Source organism: Gouania willdenowi, chromosome 19, assembly GCF_900634775.1.
Source record: "Gouania willdenowi chromosome 19, fGouWil2.1, whole genome shotgun sequence".
NCBI classification, from domain to species: domain Eukaryota; kingdom Metazoa; phylum Chordata; class Actinopteri; order Blenniiformes; family Gobiesocidae; genus Gouania; species Gouania willdenowi.
This window is the reverse complement of record NC_041062.1, coordinates 8,808,659-8,824,814: the sequence shown is the minus strand read 5'-3', so window position 1 is coordinate 8,824,814 and position 16,156 is coordinate 8,808,659. Positions and strand designations below refer to the sequence as shown.

Genomic DNA, 16,156 nt, shown 5'->3' with positions numbered 1-16,156 from the left:
TCTACACGTTTTTTCCACCTTCAAGACATTTTCAGCACTTAAAAACCCTTTCCACCTAATGTCACATTTTGATCCATTATTGTCACTTTTAGCCTCTTGTCACCATATTTCATGCTTTATTTTTGCCAATTTAAATTAATTAGGTACTTGTTCCTATTTTTTAAAGCCAATATCGACACTTTCAACCCTTTTCATCACTGTTTAGAAATGTACTCATGGTAAAATCTTGCTTTCAATCCTGTTTTGAGCTTCCTGTCCCAGGCTGAGGTTGTCCTCCATCTCCTGAGATGGTCTGCAGCTCCTGCTGGGTGGTGCTGGGGCCTCCTGAGGAGGAGGTGGAGGTGGAGCTGTAGGCAGAGCTTCTGCAGGGGAGCGAGGACAGTAAAGCCTTCCTGAAGACGGAGCTGGAGAAGACGTAGATGATGGGATCCAGAGCCGAGTTGAGGAAGTTGAGTCCGAAGGAGACGATGGTGAGCTGGGTGAAGGTGTAGAAGAGGGTGCAGTCCCACGGGCGGAAGGAGCGCGAAGCCCAGAGGCCCAGCGTGGTCACCGTGGTGGGCAGGAAGCAGAGCAGGAACACCACGATGATGGCTACGCACACACGCACCGCTTTACGCATCTTCTCCGGCCGCCCCACCGTCCTCCTTTTCAGGAAGCAGGAGATCCTGAGGCAGCAGAAGAGCAGCAGGGCGAACGGGAAGACAAACTCCAGTACGGTGAGGGCGCGGTGCATCTTCACCAGGATCAGGATGGACGCTGATGTCTTCCCGTAGGTGGTGAAGAAGAAGCACTGGGTTTGGTTCCCGCTGCCTTTGATGTGGTTGAAGAAGAGCAGAGGAACCCGGGGGGAGACCACCAGCAGCCACACCACCACAGACAGCAGAGCGGCCGCTCGCCTGGACATCCTGCTGCAGCGGTGTAGGGGGTGCAGCACCTGAGAGAGGGGTCAGAAGTCATTAGGAGTCCAAAGAACTTCAAAGGACATCCACTTACGACGACTGTCACTAACTGCATTTCCATTACCCTTGGAAATGCGCAAAATCCAAATGGCGCAATAAAACCCGAATTTCACTCAACAGTCAAATACTGCAAAAAAGTTTTTACGCTTTTATGAGGAGGAATTTCAGACGTTTCGATATTGTAATGTATCCCAAAAGCGCAATGGAAACACTTTTTACGCAAATACACGTTACAGAGGGTGACGCACAAGGTCACATGACCACTTTTCTCTGAGAAAACAGAGACCGGGACATTTCTTAGCATTATACATAAAAATCATTCAACGTGAAACAACAAAGAAAAATGGACAAATGCTTGAAAGGTAGAAAAGTGTCAACATCTTCACCTCAACGGAAAAGTTCAGAAGTAGATGAGGACAAATTTTGATTGACAAAATTATTTTTGGTAAATCAAAAATAAAGTCTACATTTTAAGCTTAAAGTTGAAATTTCAAGAATAAATTGTAAATATGATGCAGAGATTAGATTAAAGTGTAAGTTTCGAAAAATGAACTCAAAATACAATATTGTGATAAAAGTCAAAGGTATGCTAATGAAGTCAAATCCACAGCTCCAACTCTGCGGTATGGTAGTAGACAATGAAACAGAGAAGAAGAGCTCTCCGAGGGATAGAGTGTCTCCTACTAAACCACAGAGTTGGAACTGTCGTCCCCAGCAGTCATAGATTATTTTTTGGGTCACAACTGTTTTTATTTTTTTTGGTAAACAAAAGTGTTTTACATCGACATCTTGAACTTTTCCTGATTATTTTTGAGCAACCAAAAGCAGCACAAATTGGCATTTTGAACGAAAAAGCTGCTAAATGATCTAAAAAGCAGGCTGAATGCTTCACCCTAATAAAAAACAATGGGATGTTTACAGCCAGTGGGGCCATGTGACATCATCAATCACATGATTTCAAGGAGGAGGAACGCAGCCTCAAAAACTGTAAAGTAGTCCCATTTTTAAAAGTTAATAAAGCAAATAATGTTAGTTAAACATAGATGTCCTAACAAGGATATTTCAAAGGTTTTAGGCCACATTTGTAAAAACAGTAAAAATTACCCTCTGACTGACCTTGAGGTATCGGTAAACAGCCACCACGGTCATCAGGGCGATGCTGGCCGAGCGGTTGGAGAACATGAGGAACAGGTTGATGCGACACATGCCGTCCCCGAACACCCAGAACCCCCAGAGCAGGGCGTGGACCCGCAGCGGCAGACTGAGCAGGGCCATGAAGTCGGCCACTACCAGGCTGAACAGGAACATGCTGTTTGGGTTCCAGCTGCTCAATTTGCAACAGAAGATCCACAGAGCCACCACGTTCCCAAGCAGACCCAGGGCCACGTCCAGGATCAGCACCGGGGGGAGAACCACGGCCTCCAGCTGCACCCCCACTGAGGGGCAGGCTCCACCCGGCCGGGGAGTGCTTGAGTTTGGGCTGAAGCTCATTCTGAACCTCGGTGAGCGTCTGGACCAGGGTTGGAGTCAAATACAATTTTTAATTGTTATTACATCTTCAATTATCCATGTTAAATTACAACTCAATTACAATTACTGGCCTTTTTTCCAAATACAACTAAGACTACAATTAATTACAATTACTGAGCCTTTGATAAATAAGCCCAAAAACGTAACCTTCCTCTTGTTGTAGCTTTCCATTTGCATCCCCTATGATAACGGGTTAGTTTGACCCATTTTTTTTAATCAGCTGTACATATAAATAGACTATCATCTAATTTATGTCTCATCTCGTGGTTACCTTGTTAGGCTTCCTATAATCAATTAAAATATTGATATTAATATTTTTGGTGTGGGTGTCTGAGCCTTTTTTCTGTCAGTATACCCCTAGATTTAATTATTTATTTATGTTTTTTTAATGGTAAAATGATGCTCAAGAGAACTGACAGGTAAAGCATATTTTAATAATTATTGAATAAAGCTGAATTGAAATAAATTAAATTAACTACGCATGAGCAAGACATCGAACTTTAACATGGTTCCACAGGTTTGAGTTCCATGAAATTGTGATTGACAGTTTTTTATAGAATTTCCATGACAATTACAAAGTAAATCATCTGAACTCAATTCTCAATTACAATTTGATTATGATTACAATGGCAAGATGTTTAATTTTTTTCAAATTACAATTCAATTATTGTAATTAATTATCAATTTTACAATGATAATGGTCTGTACCTCAGGGAGCGTCTGACACATGGAAGCGCTGCAGGTTCTGTGAGAAGTTTCCACATTCAGGAAACCTTCTACTTCCTCTTTGTAAAGCACAGATGACACAATCGTTGAGTGTATGCGTGTCCTCCTTTTGGCCCAGGGACTCCTTATAGGTGGGGATCATTTTAACGAGTGACCTATGAGTCCCACATGGGGTTCATCAAACTGTCTAATCAAACAAATGAATAGTTTTGTCATTTTCTCCTTTACAGCTTTGCAATAAATGTAATTATTATTTAACAAATAAGCAGATACATTGTCATCAAATGTGTCCAAACTAGTGTTTATTTATTTATTCATTTTTTATCTATTATCCTTTTAAATAAAACGTTTTTTGCTAAACATAAATAAAGGGCAGGCAGTTTGACAGTGATAAGCATAAACCACACCATAGGAGAAAAACTAACAAGGACATGATTCATGATTTTGCCCACACCAAGGCAAGACGGGTACGTTTTTAGTTTCAACAAACCTAATTTAGGGTGTGGTTCAGCTTGCTCATTTGTGGGGTGCGGGGGGTTTTATGGTGAGTAACTCCAGCTGTCTTCTGGTTTTAGGCTGTGTGGGGTTACACCCTGGAAAGCCCTAATACTTTTAAGCTTGAAAGTGTCTATTTGTATAGTTGCCGTACATACAACCTCTGGTGCTGTTGGTACGGTTACCGAAGTACACATACATAGGTTTAGGGTTAGGGTTAGGTTATAACCTAATATCGCAACATTTTTTAGGGTTAGGGTTAGGGTTTAGGTTTAGGGTTAGGTTTAGTCTTAGTCACGTGACCTAAACTGACCAATGACTGACCTATCACGTGACCTAAACTGGGCAAATGGGGGCGCTGCGTACAGATAGAATGTCAGTATATAGATACGGCAACCGTACGGATAGCCACTGCCTTTAAGCTTTCTCCTCAGTGTGCTCATACTATGAAGAAAGTGTCTAATCATATGGACAACCCCCGATGCTACTGGTACATTTACCAAAGTACACGTACGAGGCGTCTTAGGTTTAGGGTTAGGTTTAGCGTTAGGTTTTTGGGTTAGGGTATTAGTTTTATGGTTAGGTTTAGTCTTAGTCACGTGACCTCAATTGGCCAATGAGGGGCGCTGTGTACGGATAGAATGTCATTATATTGATACGGCAACCGTATGGGTAGCCACCACCACTACTCTTAATAAAATCATCCACTGAACAAAGCATCATCAGGGTTCCATACCTCAGCTCAAGCATGAAGTAAAATCTGGTCAAACATTGTCTTCCTTATTGAAATCCGAAGGTTAGGATGATACTTCCGAACAATATTATATTGTTTGTACAATATAATTATATTGTTCAAACAATATAGTGATCCAAAATATATTTTCCTCTGGCAGCTCTACGCTTCCGTGAAATATGAAGCAAAAATAAAACTATCATTTTTGAACGATAAACAATGAATGGGGTCAAATTGACCCCAAGGATAATTTGAAGCGCTGAAGGCTCTGATTGGCTGCTTACTGTGAGCTCCTCCCCCTAGGTCAACCCTGAAATCATCATATTTTACATACCATAATAATCACTGATATGATTATGATGATGACATAATGTGATGACGATGCAGGAATTTAAATAAAGCACATTCTGAAACGGTTTGTCCTGTCTTAATCTCCCTCACTGGGTCAGAGCAGGCCTGTGATTGGCTGCTGGTGGAGGGGGCGGGGCATAGGGCTGGGATGATGAGCCGTACTGATTGGACAATGATCTGCAGTGAGCAGCTGCTGCAGCAGAGGATGAACCGGTGTAATGTGAGTGTTGGTCGTCGTGATGATCAGAGGGAGCCGAGCCGTCATCAGGCTGGAGTTCAAGGACTGTAGGGAGGGCCTGGGTGAGTGACCCCGTGACCTCTGACCCTATGTGTTCAGCTCATTGTGAGCCCACTTATCTGTTTAATTATTCATTTATCTATTTCATACGTTTGTTTATTTATTTATTTGATCTTTCTTCATTATAAAGTTAGTTTGTTAATAATAACAATAATTTTTCAAATAAAATATATTATTATTAGTAGTTTGCTCATTTACAATTTGTTATGTTTGTTTTTTGTTTTGTTTTTGTATTTATTTTGGTTGTTTATTTACTTTTTTGTCAGTTTGTTTGCCTGTTTTCATATTTATTTTATGTTTGTCTGTTTATTTACAATTATGTATTAGTTTGTTTGCTTGTTTTGGTATTTGTTTTATTTGTTTGTTTATTTACATTTTTGGGGGATTATTTTCTTGGTTTTGTATTCTTCTATGTTTGATTCTTTACTATTTATTTAGTGGTTTGTTTGCTTGTTTTTTGTATTTATTTTACATTTGATATTAATGACAAACACAACCAAAGCAGAACACAGAACTCACATGGTGAACTGTATATGTGGAGCTGAATCCTTCCTGAGGCCCTGAGAGCCACACGCTGTCAGTCTTACTCACGTCAGTCGACACAGCTGAGCTGAAGCAGCAGAAAAGCTCGGCTGTCGTTGTGAGTTAGTGTTTCACTGAACAGCAGTATATATGTAAATAAAATAAACCTAACACTAAACACACACACACTATATATATATATATATATATATATATATATATATATATATATATATATATATATATATATATATAACCCTAATCCAATTAAATTAAACATTAAATTAAATCCGATTAAAATTCCATTTTGATATTATATTCTTAATGTATTTATTCATCTAAATTATTTTACACAGTTAAACATTTTTTATATATATAATTCAAGGATAATTCAAGGATGCATGAACATTTACATGTAAGTTCCCTTAAAGATGTTAAGCTGTTAAAGAATTAATAGAATAATAGTATAAAATATTAAAAATAAAAAAAATTATTATTATTAATGTCACAGAAATAGATATAGAGTGCAGGAAGAGGCGGAACACACAAAAGTATCATTCTTTTTTAAAATTAAAACCACACACAATCTCAAACAAGTGCTAACTTCTTGGATTTAATCAGTGTGTGCTGTACTACGATGCTGGCTAATGTCTTATCGGGCTAAATCACCATGGTAACAGGCTAACTGAACACCTAACCTGATCTGGACTAGGTTATGAAGTGGATAAGATTGAGCAAGTACTAAAGTCCCGCCTCCTGACCAATCAGTTCTCTTGGAAAGTGTGCACATAGATTGTCTTAAATCACCTGAGTTTAGTGAGCATGTTTATATCCTGCTTCGTAGTACAGGGGCTCTCTGATAGAGTGTGAGTGATTACAGATCATCAATCCAGATAACTGAAAATATCTGGAAAAGATCATTTCTGGCTCTTGGTGGAGGTTTGCGCTCTCTGAGTGATCTTGTTTATTTCATTGTTTTATACTCAGTTTGAAACTTAAGTTTATACAGTCAAATACATTTTTAGCGATTAATTTGATAATAATAATTGATAATAATACCAACATTTTTTTTTCCTTTTTCCTTTTTCAAAATAAAATGATGTATCACATCGATCTTGTGAACCCAGCATCTTGTACCTCAACGTATTTATTTTATTTATTTATTCATTAATATTTCATAGGAGGATCAACCCCATGAGATGACTCATCTCGTTTTCAAGGGGGGTCCTCAGGATCATGTCCAAAGAAAATAGAACAGAGAACAGCAGAGTAGATACAATCAAATAAAACTAAATAATACAACAAAACCTTAGCATGCACACACACACACACTAGCTCTCACTATTCCCACCTCTAATGCATATAGATAGATAGTGAAGAAATTTAAGTAAGTGTGTGTGTGTGTGTGTGTGTAGGAGTGAAGATAATAGGCGGCTGCAGGCTGGCGACGGGGCAGCAGTTTGGTGTGTTTGTGAAGCGTGTGATCAGCGGAGGACTCGCTGCAGAGGACGGTAACACCTTATAAAATACACTACATTATAACAATAATTAATATAATATATTTAGAAAATATAATTTATCATATAATAATAATGACTAATGATAGAGGGTCAGTCAGACTGATTAACAATGATAGTTTGTCTCCCGTGTGTGTGTGTGTGTTCAGGTCGGATTAAAGCAGGTGACCTGATTCTAGACGTCAACAACATCAGCCTGAGGGGATCGACCAATCAGAGGTGAGCTCAGAGCCATGCACAGCAGGATTATTACAGTAACAGCATTTCAAAATAAAGTTGACCAGCTACACAAATGTAGGGTTTTTATTTTGAAGAAGACTTGGTGTTTATCTTTAGTTAAAACTCTGAACAAGTCACAAAGTCCCTCACAGGAGACCTTTTTATTTTCCATAAAGTAATACCTTCAAATTAAATCTTCAAGTAAACCTGTAAACCTCAGTCTTTCTCAGGAGTGTGAATTTATTCATTCTTATCAAATCCTAAGAAGGGGCCTGTTATATATGTAACAATGACCCGAAATGTTATACAGGGATGCACAGGAAGGCATAAATAAAGAGGGACACTGAAATCTGAAGATGGCAGAGACAGTCAGACATTTGACCTTTGACCTCTACATAAAGATGAAATAGTTATTGATGGAGACAAGTGTTTTATTTTGGTAATCGTGTGTGTGTGTCCAGGGCTGTGGACATCCTGAGGAGCGCCTCTCTCTCCGATCACATGACTCTGTTGATCGCCCGAGACGGAGAAGCCAGGTGAGAAAAAAGAGGCTTTTATTGTGAAATAACTCCAAACTCTCTAAAGTGTGCGTGTGTGTATGCGTGTGCGCGTGGACTGAAGTGATGGATCAGGAGCTGAAGTCTGTCCTCACACATTAGTCACTTCACAAACCTGCTGTGACACAATCAGGGTGTGTGTGTGTGTGTGTGTGTGTGTGTGTGTGTGTGTGGCGTCATCACAGCTGATGTGTGTCCTTAGGAGAGAGTTCAGTGAACTGATGAAGACGTATGGCTCAGTCAGTCAGAAGACAAGAGGGACGTCACCTCCACTCTACACAGGTAATGCACACACACACACACACACACACACACACACACACACACACACACACACACACACAATTTTAGCCAATTTTTGCTTATTTTGACCCTTTTTCTACAACTACACCAAACTTGCCATATTTTAATTTATTTTCATCACTTTTTCTTGCCATTTTTGCTCCTTTTATTGCATTTTTGCCACATTACTCCCATTTCTGCCAATTCTCCAACAAATTTCAATGCCTTTTCTACACATTTTCTTCCACTTTCAGCACTTATAAACCCTTTCCAACACTTTTCACCCAGTGTTGCACATGTTGACCCATCATTGTCACTTTTAACCTTTAACTATATTTCATGCTTATTTTTTGGCAAATTAACCACATTCACGATTTGTCATAGCCATTATTTACCATTTTAAAACTAATTGTTCCAATATTGACATTTTGAACCCTTTTTACCACTTTTTCTGTCAGTTTTTGGCCACTCTAATTTGCAACTTTTAATCAATTGTGGTTTTTAAAATCCAATTTTACCACCTTTTCCACCATTTTTGGTCACGTTTAACCCATTTTATTCATATACTATGGCCCAAATAATACTAAACTTCCTGGATAACAGTGGATATTATTCAGAGGAATAAATGAGTTATCATTCAATCATTTTGCTCTTTTTCTTCTTCTTCTTCCTCCTCCTCCTCCTCAGAGAGCGCTCTGCTCCTCGGCCCCACCCACTCCACTAAGAGCCCCGCCCTTACCTTCAGGTAGGACTCGCCTGTGGTTCAGGATGAACCGATTCGTCTCCTTAACTTCTGTCCACTTACAGTCACAGCATCATTCAGTTGATCTGCGTTGCCAAGGGAACGGGCCTGGGTCTCATCATTAGAGGCGGAGCCAACCGGGAGGACGGACCAATGGTGTTTATTCAGGAAGTGATTCCTGGAGGAGACTGTGAGAAGGTCATTGTTTGTTGGCATTTGTCCTTTACTCAGTGTCCCCTCTCTGACCCCTGACCTGTGACCTCTGACCTTTGTAGGACGGCCGGCTGCAGGTTGGAGATCAGCTGGTGTCTGTGAACAAAGAGTCTCTGATTGGAGTGACATACGAGGAGGCGTGGAAGGTGCTCACCGACAGCAGACTGAGGTCAGATTCAGGGTTGGGGTCAATTACATTTTTCAATTGCAATTACGTCTTCAATTACAATTCAATTACGATTACAGTGACCAGCATTTTTCCCATTTACAATTAAATAAAAGTAGTTTTTTTATTCTCAGAAAGTCAATTATAATTACATTTTCAATTATTACTAAAGTTCTATGACAATTAATCACAATTACTGAGCCTGAAAAAAATAACCGAATAAAAGTTCACCTTCTTGTGTTAGCTTTCTGTTAGCATTTCTTTCCTATCTACTGGTTACCTTCTTAATCAATGAAAACATAGGTATTAATATTTTTGATGTGGGCATCTGAACATTTTTGTTTCAGTATAGCCCTAGATTTTAATGTTTTTAAAATGGTACTGTAACATTGTTCCCCAGTTTTGCATTAAATTATAAATGACAATTTTTATAATTTTTCATGGCAATTACTATGCAATTACAAAGTCAATTATATAAACTCAATTACAATTTAACTACGTATACGACATTAACAATTACAATTATAATTAGAACTACACCATGATTGTAATTAATTATCAATAACGCAATTACAATTATAATTGACCGCAACTTGGGTCAGAAGTAGTCTGAGGCTGCTTTTATTCTGAAGGGGCGAGGTGAAGCTTCCTGCTAAGGTTTTGAAGGTACAGGAAATGAAGTTCCATGCTCTGCTTGTTCGAAGTAAAAATCTGACAAATATTAAACCATCGGCCGTTACATAATAACCACGTGTTGTGGTCATCATAGAAAAAAATGCTATCAAATCATTTATATTCATCAATAATATAATAAATTAATGAGTAATGATTAATAATAATACTGATTCCAACCTGAGACTTATGCTAAGTTGTGTTGTTATGTAACAGGGCTGAGCCCACAGTGGAGGTGGCCTTCATCAGACCCAGGTCTTCCTCAGGCCCCGCCCCCTCACAGACAGACCCCACCTACTTATGTCCCGAACCTGCTCCAGCCAATCAGACGCTGCCCTCCATCCACATCCCACGGGCAGTGTTTATTGATGTGTGTGTGTGTGTGTGTGTGTGTGTGTCTGTATTGATGTGTGTATGGATATGTGTGTGTATATAAACTGGTGTGTGTGTCTGTGTGTGTTCAGGACTCTCACACTGGTCGGTCGTCACTGTTTGCTGGTCTGGAGGAGGCGGGCTCTGTCACAGGTGAGGGCTGCTCTGATTGGTTACGTGTGTGAACAGTAGCTTAAACTAAGTTTATCTCTAATTCCTGCTTTGCTTCATGGTGAATAACTCTAAGCTCACACTGATGCTCTGTGATAGGGGTGTGCTTTGCCATGAATGTGACGATACTGTATAACACGATTCACAATTTGCATGTCACGATACGATATATCCCGATGTATCGAAATACTAAACAATACAATGTACAGTACATCATAATATCAATATATTTCACCTTTACAAGTACAAAATGGTATGAAATACATGTGTATTGTGCATTGTGAGAACAAGTAAATGGTAACAAACTGTGATTCAAGTACTAATATCAAAAACAAATGGTATGTTTATCAAACATGAGTAGTGAAGTAGTTTAACAATGGTGCGTTCACTGACACCTAGTGACTGGGAGATTACTCGTTATGCAGATGTTAGCGCAACTAAATGTTTTTCTTTTGTTCAAAAACATGATTAAAAAATCGATTTGGACATTTTTTGGATCGATGCGATTATCGTGTGTTGAAATATTGCGATATATCGCTGAATCGATTTTTTTTCTTACACCCTTACTTTGTAGTTTTGTCTCTGGTCCAGATCTGCAGGTTCTGGTCCAGGATCAGCTCCTCTCTGACTGTGAACAGTCAATGAACTTCTCCCCTATAGAGTCGACCTCTGAGCTTCAGGTAAATCAAGGTGTGGTTTTTAAACCATCATTAATTATGTTAGATAAATTAAAGTCTTAGGTTTTACTTTGAATGCACCACGTTTTCTGCCACCAGGGGGCGCCTGGTTTATTTTATTTATTAAGCGCTGAAGCTGAACCGCACGGAAGTGTACTGCATTCACTTGTGTTTGTTTTCTTGTTTTTCTAATTTTTTTTTTCTTTACTGTTTTTGAGAGTAATGTTTTTTTTGTTTTTCCGAGTAATTCTTTCAGTTTTTCAAGCAAATTTATTTATTTTTTTTCTGTTTTCCTGAGTATTTTTTTTCCTGTTTTTTTTGTGCTAATTTCTTCTCTGAATTATCGAGATACTTGGAAATCCTGCTAGAACATACTGTACATAGCTTCAAGATGGAACTATTATAGTTCAACTATATATCCCAGTGTCTTAAACAAAGTTGAAAGTACATTTTTTTATCAAATTAAACAAGCCGGCCATGTTTGGCTCTCAATAAAGAAATAAAAGCATCTGTTGTTTCAAATGCCCTTTAAGCTCAGAGAAAAAAATGGAGGAAATTTAGCATGAAAAACAGAAAAAAAATAGTCCAAAATTAGTCCAATACACAGAAGGGAAAAAAAATAAAATTCAGAAAAAAACGATTTTTTTTTTTTTAATCCATTATGCTTCCGTAGAGCCATAATGATGACGATAGCAATGATGATGATGATGTGTTGCAGCGGTGCGAGGCTGGGATGGAGCGGCTGAGGAAGCAGCTCTCAGAGGCTCTCATAGAGATCAGGAGGCTGCAGGTAACAGTCACACGGCAAGGCTTTTATTCTGAAATGCTCCGCTTTGTTTTAATATTAAGGTTTCATTTATTCAGACAACTTCTTTCAGGAAATTTCCTATGGCTTTTATTTTGTTTGATCCAGCGTTTGTGTTTGTTTCCTTCTGTGCTGATTATTTTTACGTTGTCCCAGTCCAACTTTCTATTCTGCAGTAGTTTGATATTGTAGACTTGAGATTTTCAAAGTAAATTTCCTGAAAAAAGTTGTCTCAATAAATAAAACCTTAACATTTTATTTTAAAAAAGAAGAAAAAATGAACTTGTTGGAATTATTCTGCTTTGTTTCTTGTGCAGGAGCAGCTAGTGGAAAGTCAGAGAGTTCACCTGCATATGGAGGCGGAGCTTAACTCAGCAAGACAGGTGAGCAAGCCCCGCCCACATCAGACAGGCGAGCACAGGAAGTGGATGTTGTGGAGGTAAATGAATGTGGATGAGATGGTGAGATGGTGATGAAAGGACCTTCATCAGAAAGGTTAGTGTGATGTTTTATATGTGCAGGAGGTGAAGGTCGGATCAGAGCGGATCCACTCACTGAATCTGAGGATTGTTCAGTCTGAGGAGCTGCAGAAGGAGAGCAGAGGGATGGAGAAGGACTACGAGGAGGTGATTCACCTGCTGGAGGCCGAGATCGCTGAGCTGAAGACTGACAGCGTGGAGCCCACCGTCAGTAAGAAGAGAGAGAAGGTCAGAGGTCACGGACTGATCACAGCTTTGATCTTAAGGAACGCTAAACATTTACCACAGCCAGCTCACGTTTTAGCTAGTGTAGCTCAGCAGGTTTTAGATCAGGGGCTAGAGAGACTCAGCACGTTTTAGCTAGCATGAATCAGCAGGTCTAACTCTGATATCGTTATTGTTAGTTTAGATCAGGTGTTAACATGACTCAGCAGGTTCAATGCTGATATTGTTAGCACGACTCAGCAGGTTTTTTAAAGCTCTGATGTTAACATGACTCAGCAGGTTTCAGCTCTGATGTTGTTAGCATGTCTCAGCAGGCTTCAGCTCTGGTGTAGGTAGCTTGACTCCACAGATTTAACGCTGATGTTATCGCGACTCAGCAGGTTTAACGCTGATATTGTTATTGTGACTAAGCATATTTTTAAGCTCTGGTGTCGTTAGCGTGACTCATCAGGCTTCAGCGCTGATGTTGATAGTGTGACTCAGCAGGTTTAACACTGATATTGTTAGCGTAACTCAGCAAGTTTTAGCTCTGATTTTGTTAGCATAACTCAGCAGGTTTAACACTGATATTGTTAGCGTAACTCAGCAGGTTTTAGCTCTGATTTTGTTAGCATAACTCAGCAGGTTTAACACTGATATTGTTAGCGTAACTCAGCAGGTTTTAGCTCTGATTTTGTTAGCATAACTCAGCAGGTTTAACACTGATATTGTTAGCGTAACTCAGCAGGTTTTAGCTCTGATTTTGTTAGCATAACTCAGCAGGTTTAACACTGATATTGTTAGCGTAACTCAGCAAGTTTTAGCTCTGATTTTGTTAGCATAACTCAGCAGGTTTAACACTGATATTGTTAGCGTAACTCAGCAGGTTTTAGCTCTGATTTTGTTAGCATAACTCAGCAGGTTTTAGCTCTTATGTTATTAGCGTGACTCAGCAGGTTTCAGCTGTGGTGTGGTCCTTCCTGTCAGGAGGAGGAGCTGAAGAAGAAGGTGTCAGTGTTGGAGTGTCAGCTACGAAAGAGCGAAACTGCCAAAAGGAGTTTAGAGATGTCAATGGAGAAGCTTCTGAGTTTTGTGGAGGTAAAAAACTGTTTTGTTATTCTGCCCCATGTTTTGATTTGATGTACGTTTGTTTGTTTGCTTGTTTTTTTTTTACTTTGTTTGTTTGTTAGAATGTTCACGAGTTCCTGCTCGATAGTCACGAACCATCAAAGAGCTGCAGGTAAAAGTATGTGTATCTGTCCCAGTTTATTTAGACACACACACGCACACACACACACACACACACACACACACACACACACACACACACACACACACACACACACACACACACACACACACACACACACACACTCTTTCTCTCTGACCCACATTCATGCAGCGATGCTCTGAAAGCGCTCTCTCTGTGTGTTCCATTAAATTGAGGTCAATCTATGGTGTCAGTAGCTGTAGATCAGTGTTGCTTTAATCACACACACACATATGAACGTTCTAGGATGAGATCGCTTTTAAAAACGGTGTGGTTTGGCCAAAAATTGAGAAAAAGTGCAAAATTTGGCGCTCTAAATTCAAAACTTTAGATTTTAAGTTATAGGTCCAAACTAGATTTTTGGTAGCCACGGGCCAATGCATATACCTACCGAATTCCATCCAGCTATTTCAAAGCAGTGGAAAGTTACAAACACTAGATGGCGCTAACGAATCCCAAAATTGCATTAAAAAAAGACACTTTTAAATTTGCCACCAACCTATATCCTCCTGCCAACTTTAATGAAATTGCACCCCCGGGAAGGGTCTCAAAAATCCAAGTAAAGTAGCTGTAAAATAATAATAATAGAAAGTGTCTATTTGTAAGGGTGGCGTACGGACAACCCCTGGTGCTATTAGTACGTTTACCGAAGGGTTAGTGTGAGGTTTAGAGTTAGGTTATAAGCCTATATCGCAAAATATTTTGAGTTAGGGTCAGGATTAGGTTCACGGTTAGGTTTAGTCATAGTCACATGACCTAAACTGGCCAATGAGGGGCACTGCGTACAGATAGAATGTCGGTATATTGATACGGCAACCGTACGGATAGCCACTGCCATAATAATACTACAATAATTACATACTCTGAAGAAAATGCAAGTGAGGATGTAAGTGTTTGCCTGCGTTGCACTGCATTAGCTTCGCATTAGCATAACATTAGCTAGCTTTAGCATTAGCTAGCTTTAACATTAGCCTAACATTAGCATTAGCCTGGTGTTAGCATTAACCTAGTATTGGCATTAGCCGAGCTTTAACCTAGCAATATCATGAACCTAGCTTTAGCATTAGCCTAGCATTAACATTAGTTTAGCATTACAATTAACCTAGCATTAGCATTCACCTAGAAATAGCATTATCCTAGCATTAACACTAACCGAGCATTAGCATTATTCTAGCATTAACATTAACCTAACCTAGCAATAGCATTAACCTAGCATTCGCACTAACTTAGCATTAGCCAAGCAATAGCATTGACCTAGCATTAGCGCTAACTTAGCATTAGCCAAGCAATAGCATTAACCTAACATTAGCAGTAACTTAACATTAGCCCCCGTTATTATACTGTATTTTTGCTGAGAACAATGAACGTAACAATGGGCACTGAACCAGTAAAGGCTTTCTACCTTCTGTGTCATCCTGTGTTTATAATTAACATTACGCCTTGTGCAGTTCATCTGAGGTGAAACCACCACTACAGGCCCCCGCACCCCCCCTCCTCAGGAAGTGTCCTCAGACGGTGGCCATATTGGCTCAGGAAGCTGAGGAGCTGACGAGGACAATCAGAGCCGACATGGAGGGAGAGAGTGAGTTAGTTTTATTGTAGCTCTTCAAGCAAATGACGACCATAAGACAATGTTATATTTTGGTGTTTGGGGCAGTTTTTTTGTGTAGAAATATGAATATTGTGGGTTTTTTTTGTCGGGCAGGTCTTCCGTACGGCTGGGAAGAAGCGTTCACTGCAGAGGGAGAAAAATACTACATTAGGTAAGACCGCACAATGTCGCATCCCTTCACAATAAAAGATCTTTCTCCTTTGGGTTGAACGGGAAGCTTGGACGAGATGAGTTTGTTCTACAGACTGTCAGATTAACTATCACACTTTCTATCTTTCAGTCATGTGACGCAGACCACCTCGTGGAGCCGTCCAATGAGCAGCAGCGTTGTGGTGGCTCCGCCCCCTGTGGAATTGGAGGAGTCCTTCGACAGAGCGATGACTAACCTCAGTCCTTCAGTAGAGACGGAGATGTAGGTGTCAATAATAATAACAATAATAATACCTGTAGCCTGTCACATGACTCAATAAAGGCATTTGATTGGCTGGTGTAAGTGATATTATTTATCCATACTTCATTATTCATGGGACGCCAAACATGGAGGAAGAAAGTTATGGACGTAGATTTGTGTTATTTTTCAATAA

The 16,156-nt window shown here is 39.6% G+C and overlaps 2 protein-coding genes across 2 annotated transcripts; one reads left to right on the top strand and one right to left on the bottom strand.

Annotated features, from left to right (window-relative positions):
- Nucleotides 1–96: 96 nt before the first annotated feature.
- hcar1-3 (hydroxycarboxylic acid receptor 1-3) lies at nt 97–2,450 on the bottom strand. Its single transcript, XM_028476859.1, has 2 exons — nt 2,076–2,450; nt 97–934 (listed from the first exon to the last, which is right to left on the bottom strand). Exons 1-2 carry the CDS (start codon nt 2,448–2,450, stop codon nt 233–235), a joined length of 1,077 nt encoding a protein of 358 aa, XP_028332660.1. The 3' UTR covers nt 97–232.
- Nucleotides 2,451–5,033: 2,583 nt separating this feature from the next.
- stxbp4 (syntaxin binding protein 4) lies at nt 5,034–16,107 on the top strand. The gene is made up of 19 exons (XM_028476858.1): nt 5,034–5,094; nt 7,030–7,125; nt 7,281–7,350; nt 7,812–7,886; nt 8,110–8,189; nt 8,877–8,934; nt 8,997–9,129; nt 9,207–9,313; nt 10,199–10,340; nt 10,447–10,507; nt 11,117–11,205; nt 11,921–11,992; nt 12,325–12,390; nt 12,529–12,714; nt 13,678–13,788; nt 13,881–13,930; nt 15,409–15,542; nt 15,666–15,723; nt 15,853–16,107. Exons 1-19 carry the CDS (start codon nt 5,034–5,036, stop codon nt 15,986–15,988), a joined length of 1,785 nt encoding a protein of 594 aa, XP_028332659.1. The 3' UTR covers nt 15,989–16,107.
- Nucleotides 16,108–16,156: the final 49 nt, after the last annotated feature.